The following is a 20,139-nucleotide window of genomic DNA, read 5'->3' as shown; positions in this document are numbered from 1 at the left end:
GAGTATATAAACAGGAGTGTGCAGTCTTTTGAGTTGATTTGCTCAGATTTATTTTAATTTCCTTAGAAATGTCACGGTGGTTTCCCTATAACGTCACTTCCGCCTCCTCCTCGGCAAACCAAGATGGCGGCCATCGTAGAAAGAGTTGATGGATGTGTCGGGTCGTTGGACTCAGACGCGGTGTCACCGAGACAGTCCACCCCTCCACCGGACCAGCCGCACCAGAACAACCCGCTGTTAGGGCTACCCATCGTTGCCATTGAGACCATACTCAATTTCATGACTTATGACGAAATCAGCCTGCTGCGCTCGGTAAGAGAACAAAAACAAGCAGGAGGCTAACAGCGCTAAGAGAGACAACGCGAGCGATCTGTGTCTCCCGTTGGACAAATATGTTTCTTTTCTGCAGAAATGACAGCGAGGGTAGTGTTTTCAAGACTTTAGCCCTCTTTGTGAGACATGTACGGCCCCGCAGCTCGTCGTGCGGTTAGCCGAGCAGGACGAGCTTAGCGTGTGTGAAATCTTAGCCTGCTGCAGCGTCCATTCTGTGTCCTCATCTGTTGGCTTTCCAGCTATGACAATCCTGCATGTCTTCGTAATGGTTTAGAAATAGAAGTACTGGTGATCTAACTTGTTTTAGCAGAAATTGAGGCCGATTTACAAAATATGTCACAGCTCCAGGATGTGTGGATTGACTGATATGTAAATTTGAGGATCATCTGGACATTGTTGTGAACGATTAAACCATCAGACGTAGCAGTGACCTCTGTTATAAATGTGCAGTAGAGATGATGCACACAGAATAGTTTACAATACAAGTATGACTGTGTAGTGTGAATGTAGGGGCTCTTTAAAAATGAAGACAGTAAGAGTGTGATACTTTCTGTGGGAATGCAATTGGAAATGGACTGAACGAGAACAGCTCTCAATCTAAATCCGGTTGGTGGGATGACGTGATGAAGTTTCTGGGTTCCGCCTCGTCTGTGGCTTATCTCTGGATCCAGTCAAGACAGGGGCAGGTGGTGTGATAAGATGAACGTGTGTGCGCGCGTGTGTGTGCGTGTGTGTGCGCCCAACCTGGCCTCTCACCCAATAACTGCTGCTATAGGTTCTCAAGTTCTGCTGAGCAAAATTTGGGCACATAGGAAACACAATTGTGAGTAGTTGTAAAATACAAACATCTGATCTGTCATAACATGCAAAATCAAATGCAGTGAAAGTATAGTAAATCAAATATGCAACAATCTAACTGTTAAGCTAAATTACAACCATGCTTTGTAGAACCAAATATTGAACGACAACCAATGTGCTGTCTATAGACCGTCACACAATTCTGTGAAGTGATGTTATAGATCCCAGACGCACAACAACCTTTCCCCCAGTGATGACAAAAAAATGTGAGACGCACTCGGGAGTGCTTCGTCACAAATTTGAGTCACATTGTGTGGAACAACAAATAAACAAATGACATCTTTGTGCTGTGTTGCTTGACTGGCGGAGAAATTGTAGTGAAATGCAAATTAAATTAATGACGGTGACAACAACTTAGCTGTCCAAACCATAATATCAAACACTCTCCATTCTCCATTGTCTGGATATCTGGGGTTCAAATGACCTGGAAGAACAGAAATCAATAATCATGTAAAAAAAAACACGCTCTGATTTCCTACCGTGTCTTTGTTGTTCTTCCTCGTTTGTATTCCCCAGGTGTGCAAGCGCATGGACATGATTTGCCAGCGGGTCCTGAATCAGGGCTTCCTGAAGGTGGAGCGCTACCACAGCCTGTGCCAGAGGCAAGTCAAAGCCCAGCTTCCCAGGTCAGTACAACACCAGCCTATACGGTCCAATATTGACTTTTCTTATCCTATGACATTGTGATCAGCGGTACACACTGAGTGGGTGTTCCACGATGTAGTAGCTCTCTGGGAATGAGTAATCATGCCTTCAAAAGGACGTCGTCCAACAGTAAGGCCATCTGAACGTCACAAACATCATCATGTCATCTAAACAAACATACAATAATGATGTCATTCAGCAAATGTCATCAGAACGATCTTGGATAAGCAGAGTAACTGTCCTCTACATTGATTCCAATCAAGACCAATATTTCTGTGAGTGTCTTAAACCGCAGTTTCTTTAACAGCTACAAGATTCCAAATGCAAGATGATTTTGCTCGTCCATGCAGCCTTTCTTTATACCGACACATTGTGCAGCATAAGCAGAAAATCGGAAAACAAGATGGAGTTACAGATGAAGTTAGGAATTTCGTTTTTGCAATCATTTGGAGAATTGTTATTGATCATTGTTCCCTCTAAAGAATTTGCTGCAGAACTCCTATTTTGTCCATCCTGAAGCTATCGGTGATTAACCCAGTTTCGAATGACGATGCTGGAACGTTGTAACAAGGTCTTAAGTTGTAAGAGGTTCTCCGTTTCTTCGTCCAGGCGAGAATCAGAGAGGAGAAACCATTCATTGGCTCGCCATGCTGACATTCTGGCTGCCGTGGAGACGCGCCTCTCCTTGCTCAACATGACGTTCATGAAATATGTCGACTCCATTCTTTGCTGCTTCATCCCTGGAAAGGTTAGTTCATCTACCGCGTATCCATAAAGCACAAACAAACAGCATTCTTCTCTATATCACCAGGCCTCTATTCATCATACAACATATTTGACATCATATGATGGGAGGACACAGGAGTATAGAACACAGACTTTACTGTCATTGAGAGAAAAAACATTCATTTGTCTGTAAGGTACACTTTTAAATTATGTATATGCGGTGGAGTCATGTTCTCCCTGGCTTTCACACAGGGCCCCATGGACATTTACATGCAATCTGTATCCCATTCTGTTAGCTTAAAATACATTTGCCCTTATTTGACTAAGTTGTAAAGAATCAGCACCTCTCTGATGACAAAAACTGAACTTTTCCAGCTTCACAAATCTAATCAAGAGGCTACTGAGTGTTGTTAAAGTCCTGATTGCATTGCTTCTTTGTGTCGTCAGGTGATAGATGAGATTTACAGAGTGCTGCGCTATGTCAACTCTACCCGTGCCCCCCAGCGAGCTCATGAGGTTCTGCAGGAGTTGAGGGATATCTCCTCCATGGCCATGGAGTACTTCGACGAAAAGATCGTCCCCATCCTGAAGAAGAAGCTGCCAGGGGCCGATTTATCAGGCCGCCTCATCGGCTCTGCACCAGGTAAAGGACACGGGGCGTTCAGTCGAGGAAGTCGTTAGAAATGATTACACCGAGTCACAGCAAGAATCCCCATAAATCAGCTGGGAACATGTTGTCACTGGTAGATTTGTCACATGATTTACAGGTCCTAAGTAGGTCACGGGAATGGAGACATGACTGAAGGATTATCTAGATACTAATTCCAGTTTTTCAGATTTCTTATGAAAGTGAATACTGTTTCCATGTGACACTGAAGGAGAGGAAATTTGATAGCTGTAAATCTTGTCACGTCATTTGTCGTCCAGCAGGGGGAGCCTCGTGTTGACATCAACTTTATTGCCCCAAGTGAAATATGACAAAAAACCAGAAAATCTGCTCCCTTCAAACATTGTTGTAGCTAAAAGCAATGAATATTCACAAACATAAATCTGTCATTTATACTATCAAGAATATCAGAGTTGGTCCAATACTAATATTTGTAAGTCAAACACTGATCGCTGTCCATCATCTATCACTACTTTCCAATGATGGTAAGAAGTCGTACAGGAAAATGTTTTGAGGATCCTGATGTAAAGTGGAATCTGTGTATCTGTTATGAGTGCAGCTCTCTGTCACTGATGGACCGTAGCACACTATATGTGCAGCATACACTGATATCTAATACTGTAAGAGGATCTCAGACTGACGGCGTGTTCTCTAACTGTGTCATTTATTTATTTACTACACCAGGGTATGAGTCATCTACACTGCATTGTAGTATTCTGTATCTTTGCTACTTAACCTTTTACATCAAATGCACCTATACTAGAGTTTTGTAGATCAAATTACATGTAGGCAGGTACATGTAGATTTTAGTCAAGTAACAGAATAGTGACTACTGCGCACACAGATAATGAATACAAACTTGTTTGAGGTCATGAGACTTCAAACTGGGCCTGGACTCAACTCGATGCAAAACACATTTAACTCGACTTTGACTTCTGACTTCAAATGGACTTGGACTGTTTTGACCTGGAAAGACTTCACCATCGCCCAATTACACAAAATCCTAAAATTAAAAGGTGCTGTAAATCACATTCACTACATCCACGTTCAATTAATCAGTCAGCCAAGTTACACACAGTAACATGTCAAAGCAACAGCTGATGGTCAGAGACTTAAAGTTATGTTGGTTTCATCGCAGCAGGAAGCAAGTGCACAAGACAGGAAAACAACGAAACAAAAACAAAAAACTGACTATCTTATCAAGTCACTCGCGAATCTGTTAACACCCATCTGACACAAATAATCTTCTTAACACTTTACTTCAGTTATTGAAGATCCAAAGTCTGACTTCAAATCTGACATGTTCCAGTCTCTGTTTCTTTGCTCTACTTTATCTCAGTGATTGAGTGTCCCTGATTCAATCTCCTGCTCTCTCTCTCTCTCTCCTCTCTGACCGTCTGTCCCAAACCCACATTCAATCTGTAAATGACACCTTCACTGAAAGCTATCGGCCCGACCATGGTGGGCAGGGCCGTCCCCATGATCTACAGTGTCACAGCAGGGATAAGTGCTTCATTCTGTCCCCTCTTCCTCAGTTGCAGGTCCATCCACCTCCCTGACCACCATGTCCCTGCTGGCCAAAAACACGCCATCCCGCTCCGAGATGACCAAAGTCCAGCAGCAGGTGAAGGTGAATGGAGCTTCGATGACAGTTCTGCGGCGGGAAATGCAGGAGGTTCGCGTCAAGCAGCTGGAGCAGCAGAAGCAGCTGCAGGACCAGGAGCAGAAGCTTCTGGAGCAGACCCAGGTGATCGGCGAGCAGAACGCCCGCCTCGCCGAGTTGGAACACAAGCTCCGCGAACTGATGGACAGTAGTGCGGCTACAATCGGGGGGTCCAGGCCCAGCGCGACTGTCCCCTCCACGTCCGCCAACGGTGCTGTGTCTTCCACCATCACCAGCACGTCTGCGACCATGGCGGGCGGCAGCATCTCCGCAGCCTCTCTAGCCAGAGAACCAGAGGGCGACAGCGCTTCGACGCTCAAACGCACCAGAAAGAGCTCAGACCTTCCGCGACAGTCCAAACGCCTGCGCAGCAAGAAATAAGAGACTTTACGTGTCTTACTAGGTTCAGTTATAAGTTTGGTTTTTTGCTTTGGAGGTCTGACTGCTCACATCTCGTTCCCCATCCCACGCTACCCTAACTGACGACGACAACAACAGTGTCCTGTGCTGTTTGTGATTTGTTTGAGTCACGTTATCTCTGTTTGCTTTACTTGCGTTGCTGGCGTCGGTGTTTAATGAAGCTGCACAGATGAACCTTGAACCCAAACCATCATCATGCCTTTGCAAAGAGAAATTGACAGGGTTAGCATTTCATTCATTGTTTAGACTCTCAGCGAAATGAATTTGATCGCTCATCCGAAGGTTTGGTCCACAGTAAGTTGAATTTGTTCCCTTGTGAAGCAGCACATGTCCTCACCACACGTCTGTCTTCCTTGTCGGGTTAGGTTAGTTGGTTGAGCCCATATTGCGGCTGACTCTTTCTTCATTAAAAGCTTTTACATCGTTTGGACGACCGCAACCAATCATGGCATGAACTTTTTATGAAGAAACCGTGGAAATGTGCTTCACATCTCAGTGAACACGCGTGTATAATGGCACGGGGCAGCAAACACAAGATGTTATCTAGTGGCTAATTTTGAGACCGAGTCTCAGTTTAGGAAATTGTACTGTAAACTTATTGTACTTTAAAGTGTAGATTGTGAATTATTTCATGTATGTATACCAAGATAAACTATCTTTTGGCCAGTTAGCCAGTTTGGGGCTAACTATGATTTGTTGCACACATTACTGTTACAAATGTACAAATCAATCCTATTAAAATTCAACTTCAGCATATCCACACATCTCATTGTTCTCAAGAATGTCCTGAATGGATCATGGATCATTTGCTCTTTAATTTGGGGGGGTATTCCCTTTTTAAAGACTCATTTCTCGTATCAGTTTCTATTTTTAACACAGTAAACTAGATCTTTATATCAATAGATCTGGATTGGGCTCAGATTCTGTTAGACCAAAACACCTGCTTAAACACTGGACACATTAATTACATTATTTATTAGGTTATAGATGAACCCTTTTAGCTTGGTGATATTTGGAGGTTTTAAAACCCGGGATATTGGAAATGAATTAAATCTCAATCACCTTTCCAGGGTTTTTAGCATATAAATTTGCGCACATTTGAAACAGGAAAAAAGCAGCACATCATCTTGACGATCCCTGCAAATTGTGAGTCTAAAGGTGAACACATGATGTAAGTGGATACATTGTGCATCGAGTGGTCTTTTTTCTGTGTTTTATAAAACCTTATATAACTTAATAGGACGAACTACAACAGGTGTATTGTGCCCTTTGAGCTCAGTTGTCAGATTTGTCACAATGTCAGCATTTCCAGTATAGGTCATGAAGCTTGTATGTGCGTTCCACTCTTCAGGAAGGAGTCTGCGTAGTGTAGGACGGTGCTCTGTGTGGAAGTTCGGCACAGCAACCTTAACGTGACATCATTTCCTTTCCTCGAATTCCTGTGGAACAAACAGGGAATGTGCTGTTGTTTGAAGCAGCAAATGCAGTTCTCCTTGGAGTCAAAAACCACCAAAGCAAGACACCTGTTTGCCCTGCGTATAAGTATAAGAAGTGTTTTGTGTTGTCATGGCCAGAAGCTCAATAGTCCTGTTTTGCATTAATGAGATCATGTGTCAATATGAGTCAGATTACGGCTTGTGGTCAGACCATAGAACATAAATGAAATGATGATATCTAGTCAGGAAGCAATTCCCTGAGTGCACTCTTTATGTGCGAGCAGTCTGGAGCCGTTAATATGAATTAGTGTAACATGAGAATAACACAGTGTATCCCCACCTGTGCCAATTAGGCCTGATGAGAGCCCTGGGGGGCTCATTTAAAGGGACAATGAGCCTTTGTTGAGGTTACAGCGCTGATGTTGCTGTACAATGTCACTTCCATTAAAGCCTTCCGATAAAGCCACTGTGTTAAAACAACAAAAACCCAAATAAAAATAACACATAAGTCATAGTCTGCTCTGGCAGGGTCACTTTATGGTGTTTACATCAGATAATGGGCTTTGATCCCACAGTTCAGTAAAAGAAAATGAGGTGGCTTACATTCCTGCTCTACAGCATCTTCATCATCACACCTTTCATCCTTTTTAATCAATGTTGGCTTGTTCTTAGAACTATAATGAGTCTTCCCTCCTGTTGCAGTAATTAAGATTGTTTGGCTTCAGTTGACTTGAGTTTTTGTCGTTTTTTTGTTGAAGTGTTTAATTTGAATTTCAACAAGAAAGGATCTGAAATAAACAGACAGCGTTTTTTATATGCATAACGCGGAGCTAATTTTAAGAGAGAGCCAGATATTTAGGAGGAAAACAACGGGCAGTGGTTGTCATATACATTTAGGCCCGTAATGGCTACAGTTTTGGCACTAGTATTGTATTTCTGCAATTTTACACTATATAATGTTTTGTTTTGTATAACAATGGTGAAGGAAAGGGGGGGGGGGGGATGATCTATGATGATCTACACTTGTAAAAAGATGATGTTGGGCCATCTCAGTGATTTCTGATCCATTATTTTCAAAGCCTGCTTGTAGACAGTGTTCTGAGTAAAAAAGTGGGAAACATGTCCAAACTGTCCCATAGTACAAAGGATAAAGTTGTGCAGTTTGATGGTTTAGAAGATCTTATCCAGCAAAATCCAAGTTCATTTGGATGGTCTTAGATAGTTCCTAAATGCAGTATTTGCATTGTATTTTAATATATTTCACTGATTCTTGAGAGTCGGGACAAAACATGTCCCACATAGACAAGTCTTATTTATATCAAAAATAAATAAATAAATAATGATTGACATACTCACAAAGTTAGATCTAGAGGTATTGTGAATACTGATGTTCTGTTTTAGCATAGATAATTACTTTTTTGAGGGATATTTGTTTAAATGTATGACCAGTGGTTAGACGGCCCATGTTATTTCTCTTGTCCTCAGCAAGACGTCACAATATTCACCAGCCTCCAAAATCTTTAAAAACCTCTACAATTGTGAAAACATTTATATCAAATCAAACATAAGGGTTATGAATGTATAAAACAATGCATGCCATGAACATCTAAAAATATTTTCCATAGAAATCTGCCTATCAAATTGTGTCCTCTGTTTCCGTCAACTCCGTCAGATTTTGTCATAAACCTCATTAAATCAGGCAATAGCATGGTCAGCTATATCCCTGAGGGTCCCTTTTCATTCCCCTGGCTGTGGTGAATACATCAATACCACACATTGTCTGATATGTTTGACATTTTTTGATATTTTAGATGAACAATGTCAATTTTCCTATGGTCACAGCTGGAGCATGTCAACACCATCTCTCTGTTATGATACCTTTTAATAAACCATATTGGATTCAATGAAAGTATTTTATTGAGATTATGGAGACAGCTAGCAATAGCCAAAAAACTAGCTAGCTAGCTGCAGTGTTTTTTCTGCAGAGGGAAAAAACATGCCATTTCGTCAACTCCGTCAGAGTCAACTCCGTCAGGTTTTATGTCTGACGGAGTTGACATGTAAGCTGACAGAGTTGACAAATCCACCAATAACCGCTTAATGTGCCAATATTATACTATTTTCGAACGTAGTAAAGGAATAGAATGTTGTAATGGCTGTGTCTTATCTCCCACTACTTCCACTGGACATTGATTTTGTCTTCACAAGCCAGTGTATGTTTTCAACATCTGGTTGTAGGAACACACACTGCACCTTTAAGATTTTACATCAATCAATCAATCAATCAATCAATCAATCAATCAATCAATCAATCAATCAGTCAATCAACCAATCAATCAATCAGTCATGTTAAGTAAATGGACATCTGATTCCAAGACCATTGCTGTGGATACTGAGCATCAAGATGTGAAAGTGGAATTTCTGCATCCCCATGGTCCAACAGCAAAGGTTAAGCCCAAGTGTGGCAAGAAGGATGTCTGTTTCTGCCCAGTTCAAGACATCATAGTGAAACTAATTGGAAATGCATCACCAGTCCAATCAAGAACAAGAGTTATCTACAGTATTGCCCCTGATGTGATGGACTTCATAGAGCGTGAGCATGTCCGACGCCTGCTGCTCAAAGCATAAGTCCCTTGTGTGACTGCATTCATGCTTTAAAGCATAGTGTGTTTTTTCAATGTAAGCACCTCCTCAACACGTGTGTTCCTGCTCTCTTCTTTTTCCTAGTTTTGAAGTATGCCATGTTTTGCAGCATCACCTATGGCTGATTGTTAGCTTAATTACATTTCTTCACTTATTTTTTATAATAGTTTGAAACGCTGTATTTACAGTTTGTTTATTTCAGTTGAATGAAAAATATGTTCAGTATAAGACAAGGAGTTGTTATTTATTAATCTATTGTCACTTCCATCTGTTTAAAAAAGCATTTGTTCATTAATCAGAAATGCAAATACAATTTTGTCAACTCCATCAGTTTCCTGTCAACACCGTCAGATCTTCATCAGCAACCTCAGATGTAGGTTTTTGTAATTTTTCTGGAAAAAAACGAATTCTTTCTTCAGTTTTTGTTGTTGAAGTAATAAAGGATCATCAGATCGACACCCTCTTGTGTCTTATTCCCTTAAGGATTTTTTTTCTTTAGTGGCAAAATAAAAGATAAAGTTTGAAAATGCAATTTTTTAGAAATCTGTGTATTCATAACAGTGTGAAATTAAGCCGTTAGTTTAGATATTATATTTTATTGCGTATAAGAGTAACTAAACACTATGACAACATACATCAGAACTTAAGATTCTTGTTGGGCTATTATAATTATATAATTATATACTTTTAGTGTGTCTGACGTAGTTGACACAAATCAAGTTTTAAGGTAAACATGTGAATTTATCAAAAATGTGTTTTAACCTCCAGCCTGCACCTTTACATGGTTAAATAGCACAGATCCTAATCTACATGAATATATAACTCTAATCAATATAGTGTACATTTTCAAAAAATGTTTTTCAGAAAGTGTTTTGTCCCGACTCTCAAGAATCAGTGATTTTATATTCAAATTCACCAACTTTATTACAATTCGACCAGTTTTTACCCTGGATAAATGAAATACAATGATTTGGTTCCATGTCTTGATCCATGTCTTGATCCATGTCTTGATCCAGGTCTTGAGCCAGGTCTTGACCCAGGTCTGTCTGCGGGCTCCTGACGCCCTCTATGACGCGATGCTCCTCAAGCCTCTTCGCCAAACAACAACCGGCAGCTTTCTGTTCTGACGCCGCACAGGAGGAGCTGCAGTCACTCAAGCCGAGTGAGTCCGTGTGCGCAGGCAGGCAGGCAGGCAGGCAGGGCGGGCAGCAGCTCATCACCGCTGTTTAAACTTTAACACGTTTATCCGAACCGAACCAGCAGCGATGGGGAACCGGGTGGCCCGTGAGGACTACGAGTGGGTTTATACGGACCAACCGCACGCCGACCGGAGGAAAGAGATCCTGGGTGAGCTAGCTTACCCGTTACCGAGCCTCCATTTACTTCAAACGCAACTAATTTAATTCCGCTCATTCGTTTACATAGCAACATGACTTGCAAACTATTTCATACTCCACAAAAATACAACCATTTAGAAAATTAAAAAGGTACTTATCTAATGAAAAAGCCGACTTGGTTTGCTAACTCAAGCTAACGGTTCCTTATCCGTCCTGTATTTGCGTTTGGTGCTAACAAACATTCAACGACTATTTTGCGGCTTTTTTAATGGCGGACAGTAAAAGAACCCGGTTAGCAGGACTGAATGAGTTTAGTTTATGGTTTGAGTTGCTTTAAATTATCGAGCTCAGTGAACCTCAAATATTGGCAACGTACAGTCGGTAAAGATGACGCCACTCCCTGAAGAGTCGGTCTGTCATTTCTAACTTAGTGTGGAGGAGTTTATACAGTGAGACAGGCCGCGGAGACACGGGGAGACAGACAGACAGACAGAGAGAGAGAGACAAGGGGACAAACATAGAGAGAGATAACTACACACCATTGTTATTTAGACGTACAAAAGCCTTCTGGATAGTGTACATGTAATACATTAAACTTGCAGACATTGTTGATCTTGTTTAGTAATGCCAAACTACGACCAAGAGACGTCAAAGTGAGCGTTGGAGTTCAGACAAAGTTAAACTTTAAGGCGTTTTATTCACCTGGAACCGCTGGGACCAGGAAACAAAGCCTTGCATAAGGATGAGTTGGCCTTTCTCTGCCCCCTGGGTGCATGATTTAGTTTAGGCTGTTGGGTTGTGCAAGTTCCTCTGTACTAACCTTTGTCTCCTGTGTCTGTCCTCTGTTAACATAACGGGTTCTTAAGCTAATTGGTCAGCAGAAAGTACTGGCATTGTGTTGAGACCAGATCCATAAATAAAAGATACTCATTGATAGCAGAGCCGTCTGCTCAGTAAATCATTCATGCGAGGGAGGACATTGGATCAGGAGACGCAGAGACCGTGACACCTACCTGAGCCCCCAACCCCCATTAGTGCAAAGCCAGCAATGTCCCTGCAGTCAGGAAAGTTCTAGAAGAGCTATATAACTGGAAAATGAAAATGATATCCGTACAAACATGTAATAAGGATAATAAATCCTTCTAAATTTGAAGTGAAACCAATATTTACATTTTTTATATCCTAGAGATCTGCTCCATCCCTCCCCTCATCCAAACCAGTCAACCATTGTTGCAACGACGCTTCGTCTTGTGACTGCCTCCCTATTCCACAGATTTTGCTGAACTAGAGCTGAAGAACTCTGTTGAGTCTACATTTTACACAGTTGAATAACTTCTACAGTAACTCTGCCCCTGGGGTCCTCTAGCTGGTGATGTAAGGAGGTGTGCGTTTGTCTTTAACAAGTCTTTGGTGACGGTGTTTCTGAGCTGGGAGCACAGAGGCCTATTGAGAGAGAGTGGGGCTGTTTGCAGTCACATGCCTCAGGCCTCTCCCACTGTGAGAAACCTCAGCCTTGTAGGGCGGGGAGGGGAACAATGCTTAGCACATAGGATGTGGTCTTTGCTGAGACTTGTCCTTCTGTCCTCAATCACTGTACTTCCCAGCGACCACTGTACACAGGCTCTTAAAACTTTTCCATTATTACAGCAAAAGAGAAACCATTTAATTAGATGAAACTAGAAGCATCCCATGTTATAGTGAATGAATGCACATTAGCTCAGATCTCTGACATGTTATGCATTCTGCATCTCCATAGGGCTGCGACTGAAGATAAGTTGTTGAAATATTATTGTGATATGTGCTGTATTATTATTATATTATTATTAAGACTCAAAAGCTGTAGATCTGTAGAACCTGCTGAGTATTTTTGGAAGTCATAATATAAATTTCATGACATTGGTGTTCACTCTGACCCAATGTGATTTATATGCATGTCACAACTGCTATTATTGGAGTAATACACAAAGTTTTGACATAACAAAAATAACTTTTTGTAGGGACGATCTAAGGGATCATACAAATGTTAGTATTTACAGATTTTGCAGACTTAAGAAAGTTTCTCCTTTCTGCTCCTGCTGTGACTGTGCTAAAGCATCCATCCAGCTTTAGATATTCCTGTTTGCATTACAGGTGTGTGTATGTGGATTTGGCCTTTTGGTTCAGAGTAAGAGTCCTATTTGATTTCAGAATCATTTGTGCCAGAGAAAATGCCACCACAGAATTAGGAAGTATTTTTAGTTCCTATGGTTGCCGAGGTTCCTAAAAACTGCAGGGTGGGGCCTCTGAGACCACACATCACTAATTAGTCAATCCCAAGCTTCCACAGGCCAACAACCACTAGTTGAAGAACTGTTGATGGCTTTGATGGCTACTTGTCTGGAACTAGGAATTACTAATTGAGGAACAAAAGCAACTTTCACATTGATGGCTCTGACAGATGGAGCAGTACATGTGACCTGAAGAATTCTATGCTGGGACACATGCTATCATAATCCCGCACCATTGGCATTAAAGACTTGGCAGTGTCTTTGTTAGAGAGACGAGACTGAAGTGTGGCCCTTAAGGGATTGGAAATCGTCTCAAAAAAGTAGTTTGCATTGTGGAAATCATGGGGAGTCACATGGTCTAATTTCCACCATCTTGTACAGTGGTGTGTGAGCAGTGAATTTCCATACACATTAGTTTCTTCCCCTCACAGGTCTGTGTAAAGATTGTGAAGACTCTGTGTTAATTTCCTGATGTAGCCGGGCAGCCTTGGTTCAGCCGGTACGTCTCCAATGGTGCAGCTGTACTGGACTTGAGTCACGTCTTGTAAACACAGCCTTTTCTCGCACCTCCCTCCCTCTCCATAACGTTATCCACATCATGATGTAGAGGTCAGTAATGTGGCCGTGTTCACCGAGTTGTTCAAACACATCAGTTGCCTTATCATTAGCTGCTGTTTGCTCAGTGAACCAGTCAGCACAGCTCAAGATCTCATGACTGAAAGAAAACTTTCACCAGTCACCAGTGAAACTGTTGTGGGGCTTTGTATTGGTCCTTGTTCTGAGGAAAGTGCCCACGTTTCCCATCAAATACGTGTCCTGAAACAAACTTGACAATGTGACAGCTTTGACTCTTACCTAAAACAGGAATTATTATTAGTGTCGGATTAAAAACATGACAGTTCCTCAGGTTTTCTTCATGTTTTAAAGTTGGCGTGTGTAAGATTGTGGAGTGGGTGAATCTCATGGAGAATGTCTGTTGATTGATTGATGAATCTCCTTGTGGCACCATTTGGTATTTTTGGCTCCAAGGTTGTTCTCAAACCGGATCCATCAGTAGGAGGGATTAGGTGCTTCGTTATTAATTCCTATAGGCATGTAATTAGGATTTCAGCAAATTCTCTAAAGTGTACGTACTGCAGCTTTAAGCATGTATCAAGACGAACCCAACATGCATTCCGTACATTACCTTGTCGAGGCTGCAGGTTACCTGGAATGCTCCCTGCGTGCTTCCACTTTAGTCTGTAATCAGTTAAGATAAAGGGTTTTCTGCACGTCCACAGGCTGCTCTACTGTCCCCATCACAGAGGTCACATTAATATGAGCTGACAGCCAGTAGAATCGATCATAAAATGAGCAGATAAGGGATTTAAAGTTGGTTGGTTTATTCGACAGACGTATGCTTGAGTCACATTACTAAAGGCCAGTCTGTACTTTTAGGGGTTAGGTTCAGCTGAGGATCTGTGTGACGTCTGCTGGTTACATCAGTTTATGTACAGGTGGACTCGGCATATTTGTCCATGCACCACCCATTGTTTGGTGTCCGTGCTGACTGACTTGTCCACACTGAAAGCAACTGAACTGCACGCGCACCAAACTGTGGGAGGGAATGGAAATGTGTCTATGCAGAAGAGGAAGGCGACGAAAGTGTGTCCACACGGTGTTGCTTCTCCATTCATCACCCCCGCAGCGTGTTTGGTCTCCTCCCTGTGCTCTGTTGGCCTTCCTAGTTGGAGGATGCTGTTGATGTAGGGAACATTATGACTCAAACTTAATCCGAGTCACTGAGCGATGGGGACACGTGATTCGACTTGAGAGTTGGGTGCCAAGAGACAAAATGCGTCAGTGTCTTAAACATGGAAGAATTTAGAAGCAACAGTTTGGAAAGAATTTGGAAAAGCCAGTTATTTTGCTTAACTCAATATGTCGAATAACGCAATTCAATCTCGGGTTCGTTATTGACAAAGACCTCCTAAAGGCAGCCATGTTGTGTTTGTCTGTGGTGTTTGTTTACTAGCTGCTCTGACAAGTTTTAGTCTAGGCTGTTTTTCTGAAAAGGCTGAAGAATTGCAAGGGGGTTCAATATGCAGCCCTATATGATTTGACAGAGCAGTGACGTTTCCCACCGAGATGCTGTTCAGCTATCTCCAACCTTTCTGCGTGCTAACATTTAAAGGAGAGGAAACCTGTTTGTTTTCTGACTGTTTTGAAGGATAATGTGACCTGAACTAAGCTTTCCTGCACATTCTTTTGAGGAAATTGCATACCTGCCACATGGACACCTTCCAGGGGCCGCAACAGCGCTCCACTTATTCCATTGAGGGCTGTAATGGACAATACGTGTTTGTACTGATAAAGCAGGTTTCTCTCGAGTGATCCTTGACTTTGTGTAACCGCAGTATGTAACCATTGTTCTTTTTTTGTTGATAAATCTAAAAGACTATTATTGTGTTCATAAAGCCCGGAGCTGTCTTAAGTTTCTTCCCGTTTAAAGGGGAGTTTTTCCTTGCCGCTGTCACCAAGTGCTGCTCATGGGGGAGTGTTAGGTTCCTTTAAATGCTCTGTGTGTAAAGGGCCTCGTGATAATGTTTGTTGTGACATGGCGCTATATAAATAAAGAGGAATTGTGTTGAATTCTTAAGACTGCACGGTGGTGGAAAGCCTCCTGATTTGTGCAGCTGTTGCACATACAGGAAGTGTTGGGCGTTCAGAAATGCCACGATAACACTATCTGATAGCGTACGGCTGTAATACAGTCGAGCAAACCAGGTGAGAAAATAAAATGTGGCAACTGGAGCTTTAGTAAGCAGCAGCAGTGTTTTATTTCACATTCATAAAAGCCGATAATGGTCACCAGTGACAATATTGTTTTTATTCTCTGTGTTAAATTTAACCTTTAACATTTGAATCTTTCTTTTCCCCTACAGCCAAATATCCAGAGATCAAGTCGTTGATGGGTCCTGACCACAGGCTGAAATGGATTGTGTGCATGATGGTGGCTATCCAGTTTTTAGCGTTCTTCCTGGTCAAAGACTTGGACTGGAAGTGGGTTTTGTTTTGGACTTACGCCTTTGGCAGCTGTATCAACCACTCAATGACCCTTGCTATTCACGAGATCTCCCACAACACAGCCTTCGGTAACAACAAGGCCATGTGGAACCGATACTTTGCCATGTTCGCCAACCTGCCCATCGGCCTGCCGTACTCCGCCTCGTTCAAACGCTACCACCTGGACCACCACCGCTATCTGGGCGGGGACGGCGTGGACGTGGACATCCCCACCGACTTCGAAGGCTGGTTCTTCTGCACGCGCTTCCGCAAGTTCATCTGGATCATCCTGCAGCCGCTCTTTTACGCCATCCGGCCCCTCTGCATAAACCCCAAGCCCATCAGCCAGCTGGAGTTGACCAACGCGGCCGTCCAGGTCGCCTTCAACGTCCTCCTCTACTACCTGTGGGGGGGCAAGCCCGTGTTCTACATGCTGGCCGGCTCCATGCTCGGGATGGGCCTGCACCCCATCTCGGGCCACTTCATAGCCGAGCACTACATGTTCCTGAAGGGCCACGAGACCTACTCCTACTACGGCTCCCTCAACCTGCTCACCTTCAACGTGGGCTACCACAACGAACACCACGACTTTCCCAGCGTGCCCGGACGCAGGCTGCCCATCGTGAGTACACACACACACACACACACACACACACACACACACACACACACACACACACACACACACACACACACACACACACACACACACACACACACACACACACACACACACACACACACACACACACACACACACACACACACACACACACACACACACACACACACACACACACACACACACACAACACTCGCCGTGAATCCATCAGTCACTTACTTTGTCCTTCCAAATGATTTAATTTCAAACACACGAGTAGGTGGTCTCTGCCAAGGAGCACTGAAGCTGCTCCAGACCAACATCTGTTAATTGATGCATGAATTGGCATCATGAATAAGCTTAGGTTGGATACATGATAAAGTATGTGCTCACGTTTTCCTGCCATAATAACAGAAGATGAGATGAAAGTTAAATAAATTAGAATCTGGTCGTCTTCCCCATGAAAGTGTGGCCTACTGAACCAGACTGAGAGCCAATCAAAGGCTCAGGAAACCTCAGCAGGTGATTTGAGTTAATGAGCTGATTAGAGTGAAACACTGTGAGGCTACAATATTGCAATTTCTCACAATATTCTAAATTTCTGATACTGAATTTGGGGTTTTCACGAGCTGTACGCCATAATCATCAAAAAATTAATTGAGTCACTGATATAAAAGAACTTTTCCATGATATTCTAATTTATTGAGATGCACCTGTATGTAAAGAAGCTCTTCACTTACACACAACACATTTGCTCCACAGGTGAAGAAGATTGCTGCCGAGTACTACGACGACCTGCCTCAGTACACGTCCTGGATCAAGGTCCTGTACGACTTCATCATGGACGACACAATCAGCCCGTACTCCCGCATCAAGAGGAAGCTGAAGGGCGACGTCAAGCAGGAGTAACGCCTCGCACAACATGTCTCCACCCAAACAGCAGCATCATCCAATCCGACCACATCCATCGGATAAACATAAATCACACACGCGCGGACTTCCTTTGCACTAATCAGAGTTTATTTGTCCCTCAGTCTATAATAATCTCCATTATCCATGAACATTGATGTAAAGGCCCACCCGCACCACTTTTATTTATGAAATCGCCCTTCAGTATGATAGTATTTTTAAAAGTGAAATCTAAAACCCAGGCGAAGGTAAAAAGCTGCTCTCCTGTTTCCTCCTGCAGAAAAAAAAAGGTGCCTTTAAACACGTCACACTTAAATGAGAAAATACAGAGGAGGGAGGCTTAATGTGTTTTATTTTGTGGTGACCGGGCCGAGGATGTGGGCAGTGTGACTGACGGGGAGTCTAAATGAGGTTGAATCCATTTGGCTTTAGGTCTCCACACGATGACGTCATTCTGTAAGTTTCTCTCAGCAGTGCCTCGGAGCTTTACGAGTTCCATGTTGGTGTTCGTCCATGTTTTCTTTATTTTTTTATATTCACTGGAAGAGAATGATAGGTTGTATATCCAGCAAAGCACCTGTGTAGTCAAATACACTGAGCTTTAAGGTGCAGGGGCTTAAATCAAGACCTGAACCCAGGACTCAAATCTGAATCTGATCCAGAGTCTCTACAGATTTGAGGGCGAACCTGCATCTTGGACCGGCCTCTGGGTGACTATAACAGCAGGTTTAATTCACTGTTGTTGTGTGAAATCAAACACACTCCTGTACCTTCACTAAGCTGTGAGGATTCCAACCAGACGTCTTATTGCGAAATTCACCCTGAATCCTGTTAGAAACAAAGCGTGGTCATTATCCGCAAAATTCTCAGGAGACAAACGAGGGGGAAAATGATGCAGTAAATGTCGTCCACTTCAGGAGTGTGGTCCTGCTGATCTGAAGTTAGAAGCAGAGAAACCAAAGGCCATCATTCGTCCATTCATTCAAACCAAAAGGGAACGGTGCTATTTATAGCTACTGTTTCCTCCTTTTAGTTGCGTCCATAACATTTTTGAAGGTGTGCGTGTGTGTGAGAAAGTGTACATACTGTGGAGAGATAATGTTAGGAAGAAGAGCTCTTGACTTGCATCAGTATTAATACTCTTCCTTGGCTTGTGTGTGTGTGAAGCCCTGCCTTTATAGAGGCAGAGCGTAACCAGAAGTACCTAAATCACAACTGCAAACCCCTCAGGCGGCTCTTGTTGGGCTTGCTCCTGTTGGCAGCATGTTGTGAGTCTGAGCTCACGGCATACTTGCTGTTTGTTGGAATGTGTAACAAAGCACAACATGGCTAATTTCTGCATTTCTCACGTTTAATTCCCAGTACTTTTTTCCTGTGAGTTACTATCTTGCCATTAAAAAGAAAACAAAGATCAAAGACTTGTCATTTATACAAGTGAAGTGACCAAATATAACTGGTGGTGTAAGTGTGACGTACAGCAACAGAAAAGTCAGATTGGATCTTCACTCAGTGCGACATGGAGCACATCTGGAAGCTGCAGAGTGAATCCTTTCTGATTTGACTAAAGGCAAAGGACAGAGAAGCCACTGCTTTTACTGTCTGCTCTGCTGTAGGTATGTAAAATCACTTTGAGCCGCAGTCAAATGTCAGTCAGAGAACTCAAACCTCCACCAAGGCCCTCAGATTTCACTTTCTATTTTCTTCTTTTGTTTGTCCATTAGTGTTTTCTTTGCAGAATCACTCACAAGTCCTAATTTTGATGTAGCTTGGCGTTGGCTCGGATTCAGGGAGGGGCCGGGGAACGAAACATCAGCTGTGATTGTTTTTGTTTCTTCTCTATTAGGGTGAATGCTGGAACAATGATTAGCTGTTCCGACATTCATCACAACCAGGATGTTATGGATTCAAACCTATGTGCCCCTATCTAATGACTGACATGGATTTGTTATGGTGTAGCTACCTGAGTCAGCAGAGATCTGGGTCTGAGACAAAGTGCCTCTGAATATAGTACAACTGTTCACTTTTCGTTTAAGATTGAGGTCTTGCTTACCTGTGAACTTGCATCTGAATCCTGTTGTGCCCAAAAAAATAAATGTAAAGGTTTCAGTTTCTCTGCGACTAACGGCAAAGACTGTAAATTGAAGGTTTAGGTTGTACAGTATTTAAAGTGTAAAGATCTTACCTAGAAATGTTCAGTCATATCCACTTACAGAAAGAATCTGTAAATGTAAGAAGTGTGTGTGCGCACTCACCAGTCTGTCTTTATGATGGGACACATGCTTTATTTCACAACATTTAATAAAAGCTAATGTGACTTGTTTGTGTGATGTCTGGGTGAATCTGTGCTAAATGTTGGGATGTTGACATCAGGGCCACAGTTTAATGTGAAAGGCAGCACTAATCCCACAGCTAACAGGTGCTTTGTGGAGTGGGAGTTGTACCTCCATTCATGTGGTTTGAATGGAGGTACAATGAATGGAGATTTGAAACTACAACAGTGGGGCAGAGACATAAACAGGGCTGGACATCATCATTACATCATCTCAGTACTCCTGTTTGTTACCCTACAATGTACCTAAATATGTAGAG

General features: G+C 42.6%; 2 protein-coding genes and 1 long non-coding RNA gene across 4 annotated transcripts; 2 read left to right on the top strand and 1 right to left on the bottom strand.

The window, feature by feature from the left end:
• Nucleotides 1–112: 112 nt before the first annotated feature.
• fbxo28 (F-box protein 28) lies at nucleotides 113–6,068 on the top strand. Of its 2 annotated transcripts, none has more exons than XM_076166090.1 (5): nucleotides 113–312; nucleotides 1,708–1,817; nucleotides 2,446–2,584; nucleotides 3,010–3,205; nucleotides 4,771–6,068. In XM_076166090.1, the coding sequence occupies exons 1-5, from the start codon at nucleotides 124–126 to the stop codon at nucleotides 5,271–5,273; spliced, it is 1,137 nt and encodes a 378-aa protein (XP_076022205.1). In that variant the 5' UTR covers nucleotides 113–123; the 3' UTR covers nucleotides 5,274–6,068. The 2 variants fall into 2 exon arrangements, with proteins under 2 accessions (XP_076022205.1, XP_076022198.1); XM_076166083.1 differs by having other exon boundaries at nucleotides 4,765–6,068.
• LOC143012793 (uncharacterized) lies at nucleotides 5,788–7,251 on the bottom strand. The gene is made up of 2 exons (XR_012965083.1): nucleotides 7,089–7,251; nucleotides 5,788–6,751 (listed from the first exon to the last, which is right to left on the bottom strand). It is a non-coding gene; the product is annotated as an uncharacterized LOC143012793 (long non-coding RNA).
• Nucleotides 7,252–10,504: 3,253 nt separating this feature from the next.
• degs1 (delta(4)-desaturase, sphingolipid 1) lies at nucleotides 10,505–19,870 on the top strand. The gene is made up of 3 exons (XM_076163327.1): nucleotides 10,505–10,738; nucleotides 15,920–16,662; nucleotides 17,404–19,870. The coding sequence occupies exons 1-3, from the start codon at nucleotides 10,657–10,659 to the stop codon at nucleotides 17,548–17,550; spliced, it is 972 nt and encodes a 323-aa protein (XP_076019442.1). The 5' UTR covers nucleotides 10,505–10,656; the 3' UTR covers nucleotides 17,551–19,870.
• The last annotated feature ends 269 nt before the right edge of the window (nucleotides 19,871–20,139 follow it).

This window comes from Genypterus blacodes, unplaced genomic scaffold (assembly GCF_046128005.1).
Source record: "Genypterus blacodes isolate CSIRO-AG114 ecotype Tasmania unplaced genomic scaffold, CSIRO-AGI_Gbla_v1 ptg000012l_1, whole genome shotgun sequence".
Classification (NCBI taxonomy): Eukaryota; Metazoa; Chordata; class Actinopteri; order Ophidiiformes; family Ophidiidae; genus Genypterus; species Genypterus blacodes.
This window is presented reverse-complemented; position numbering and strand designations above follow the sequence as displayed.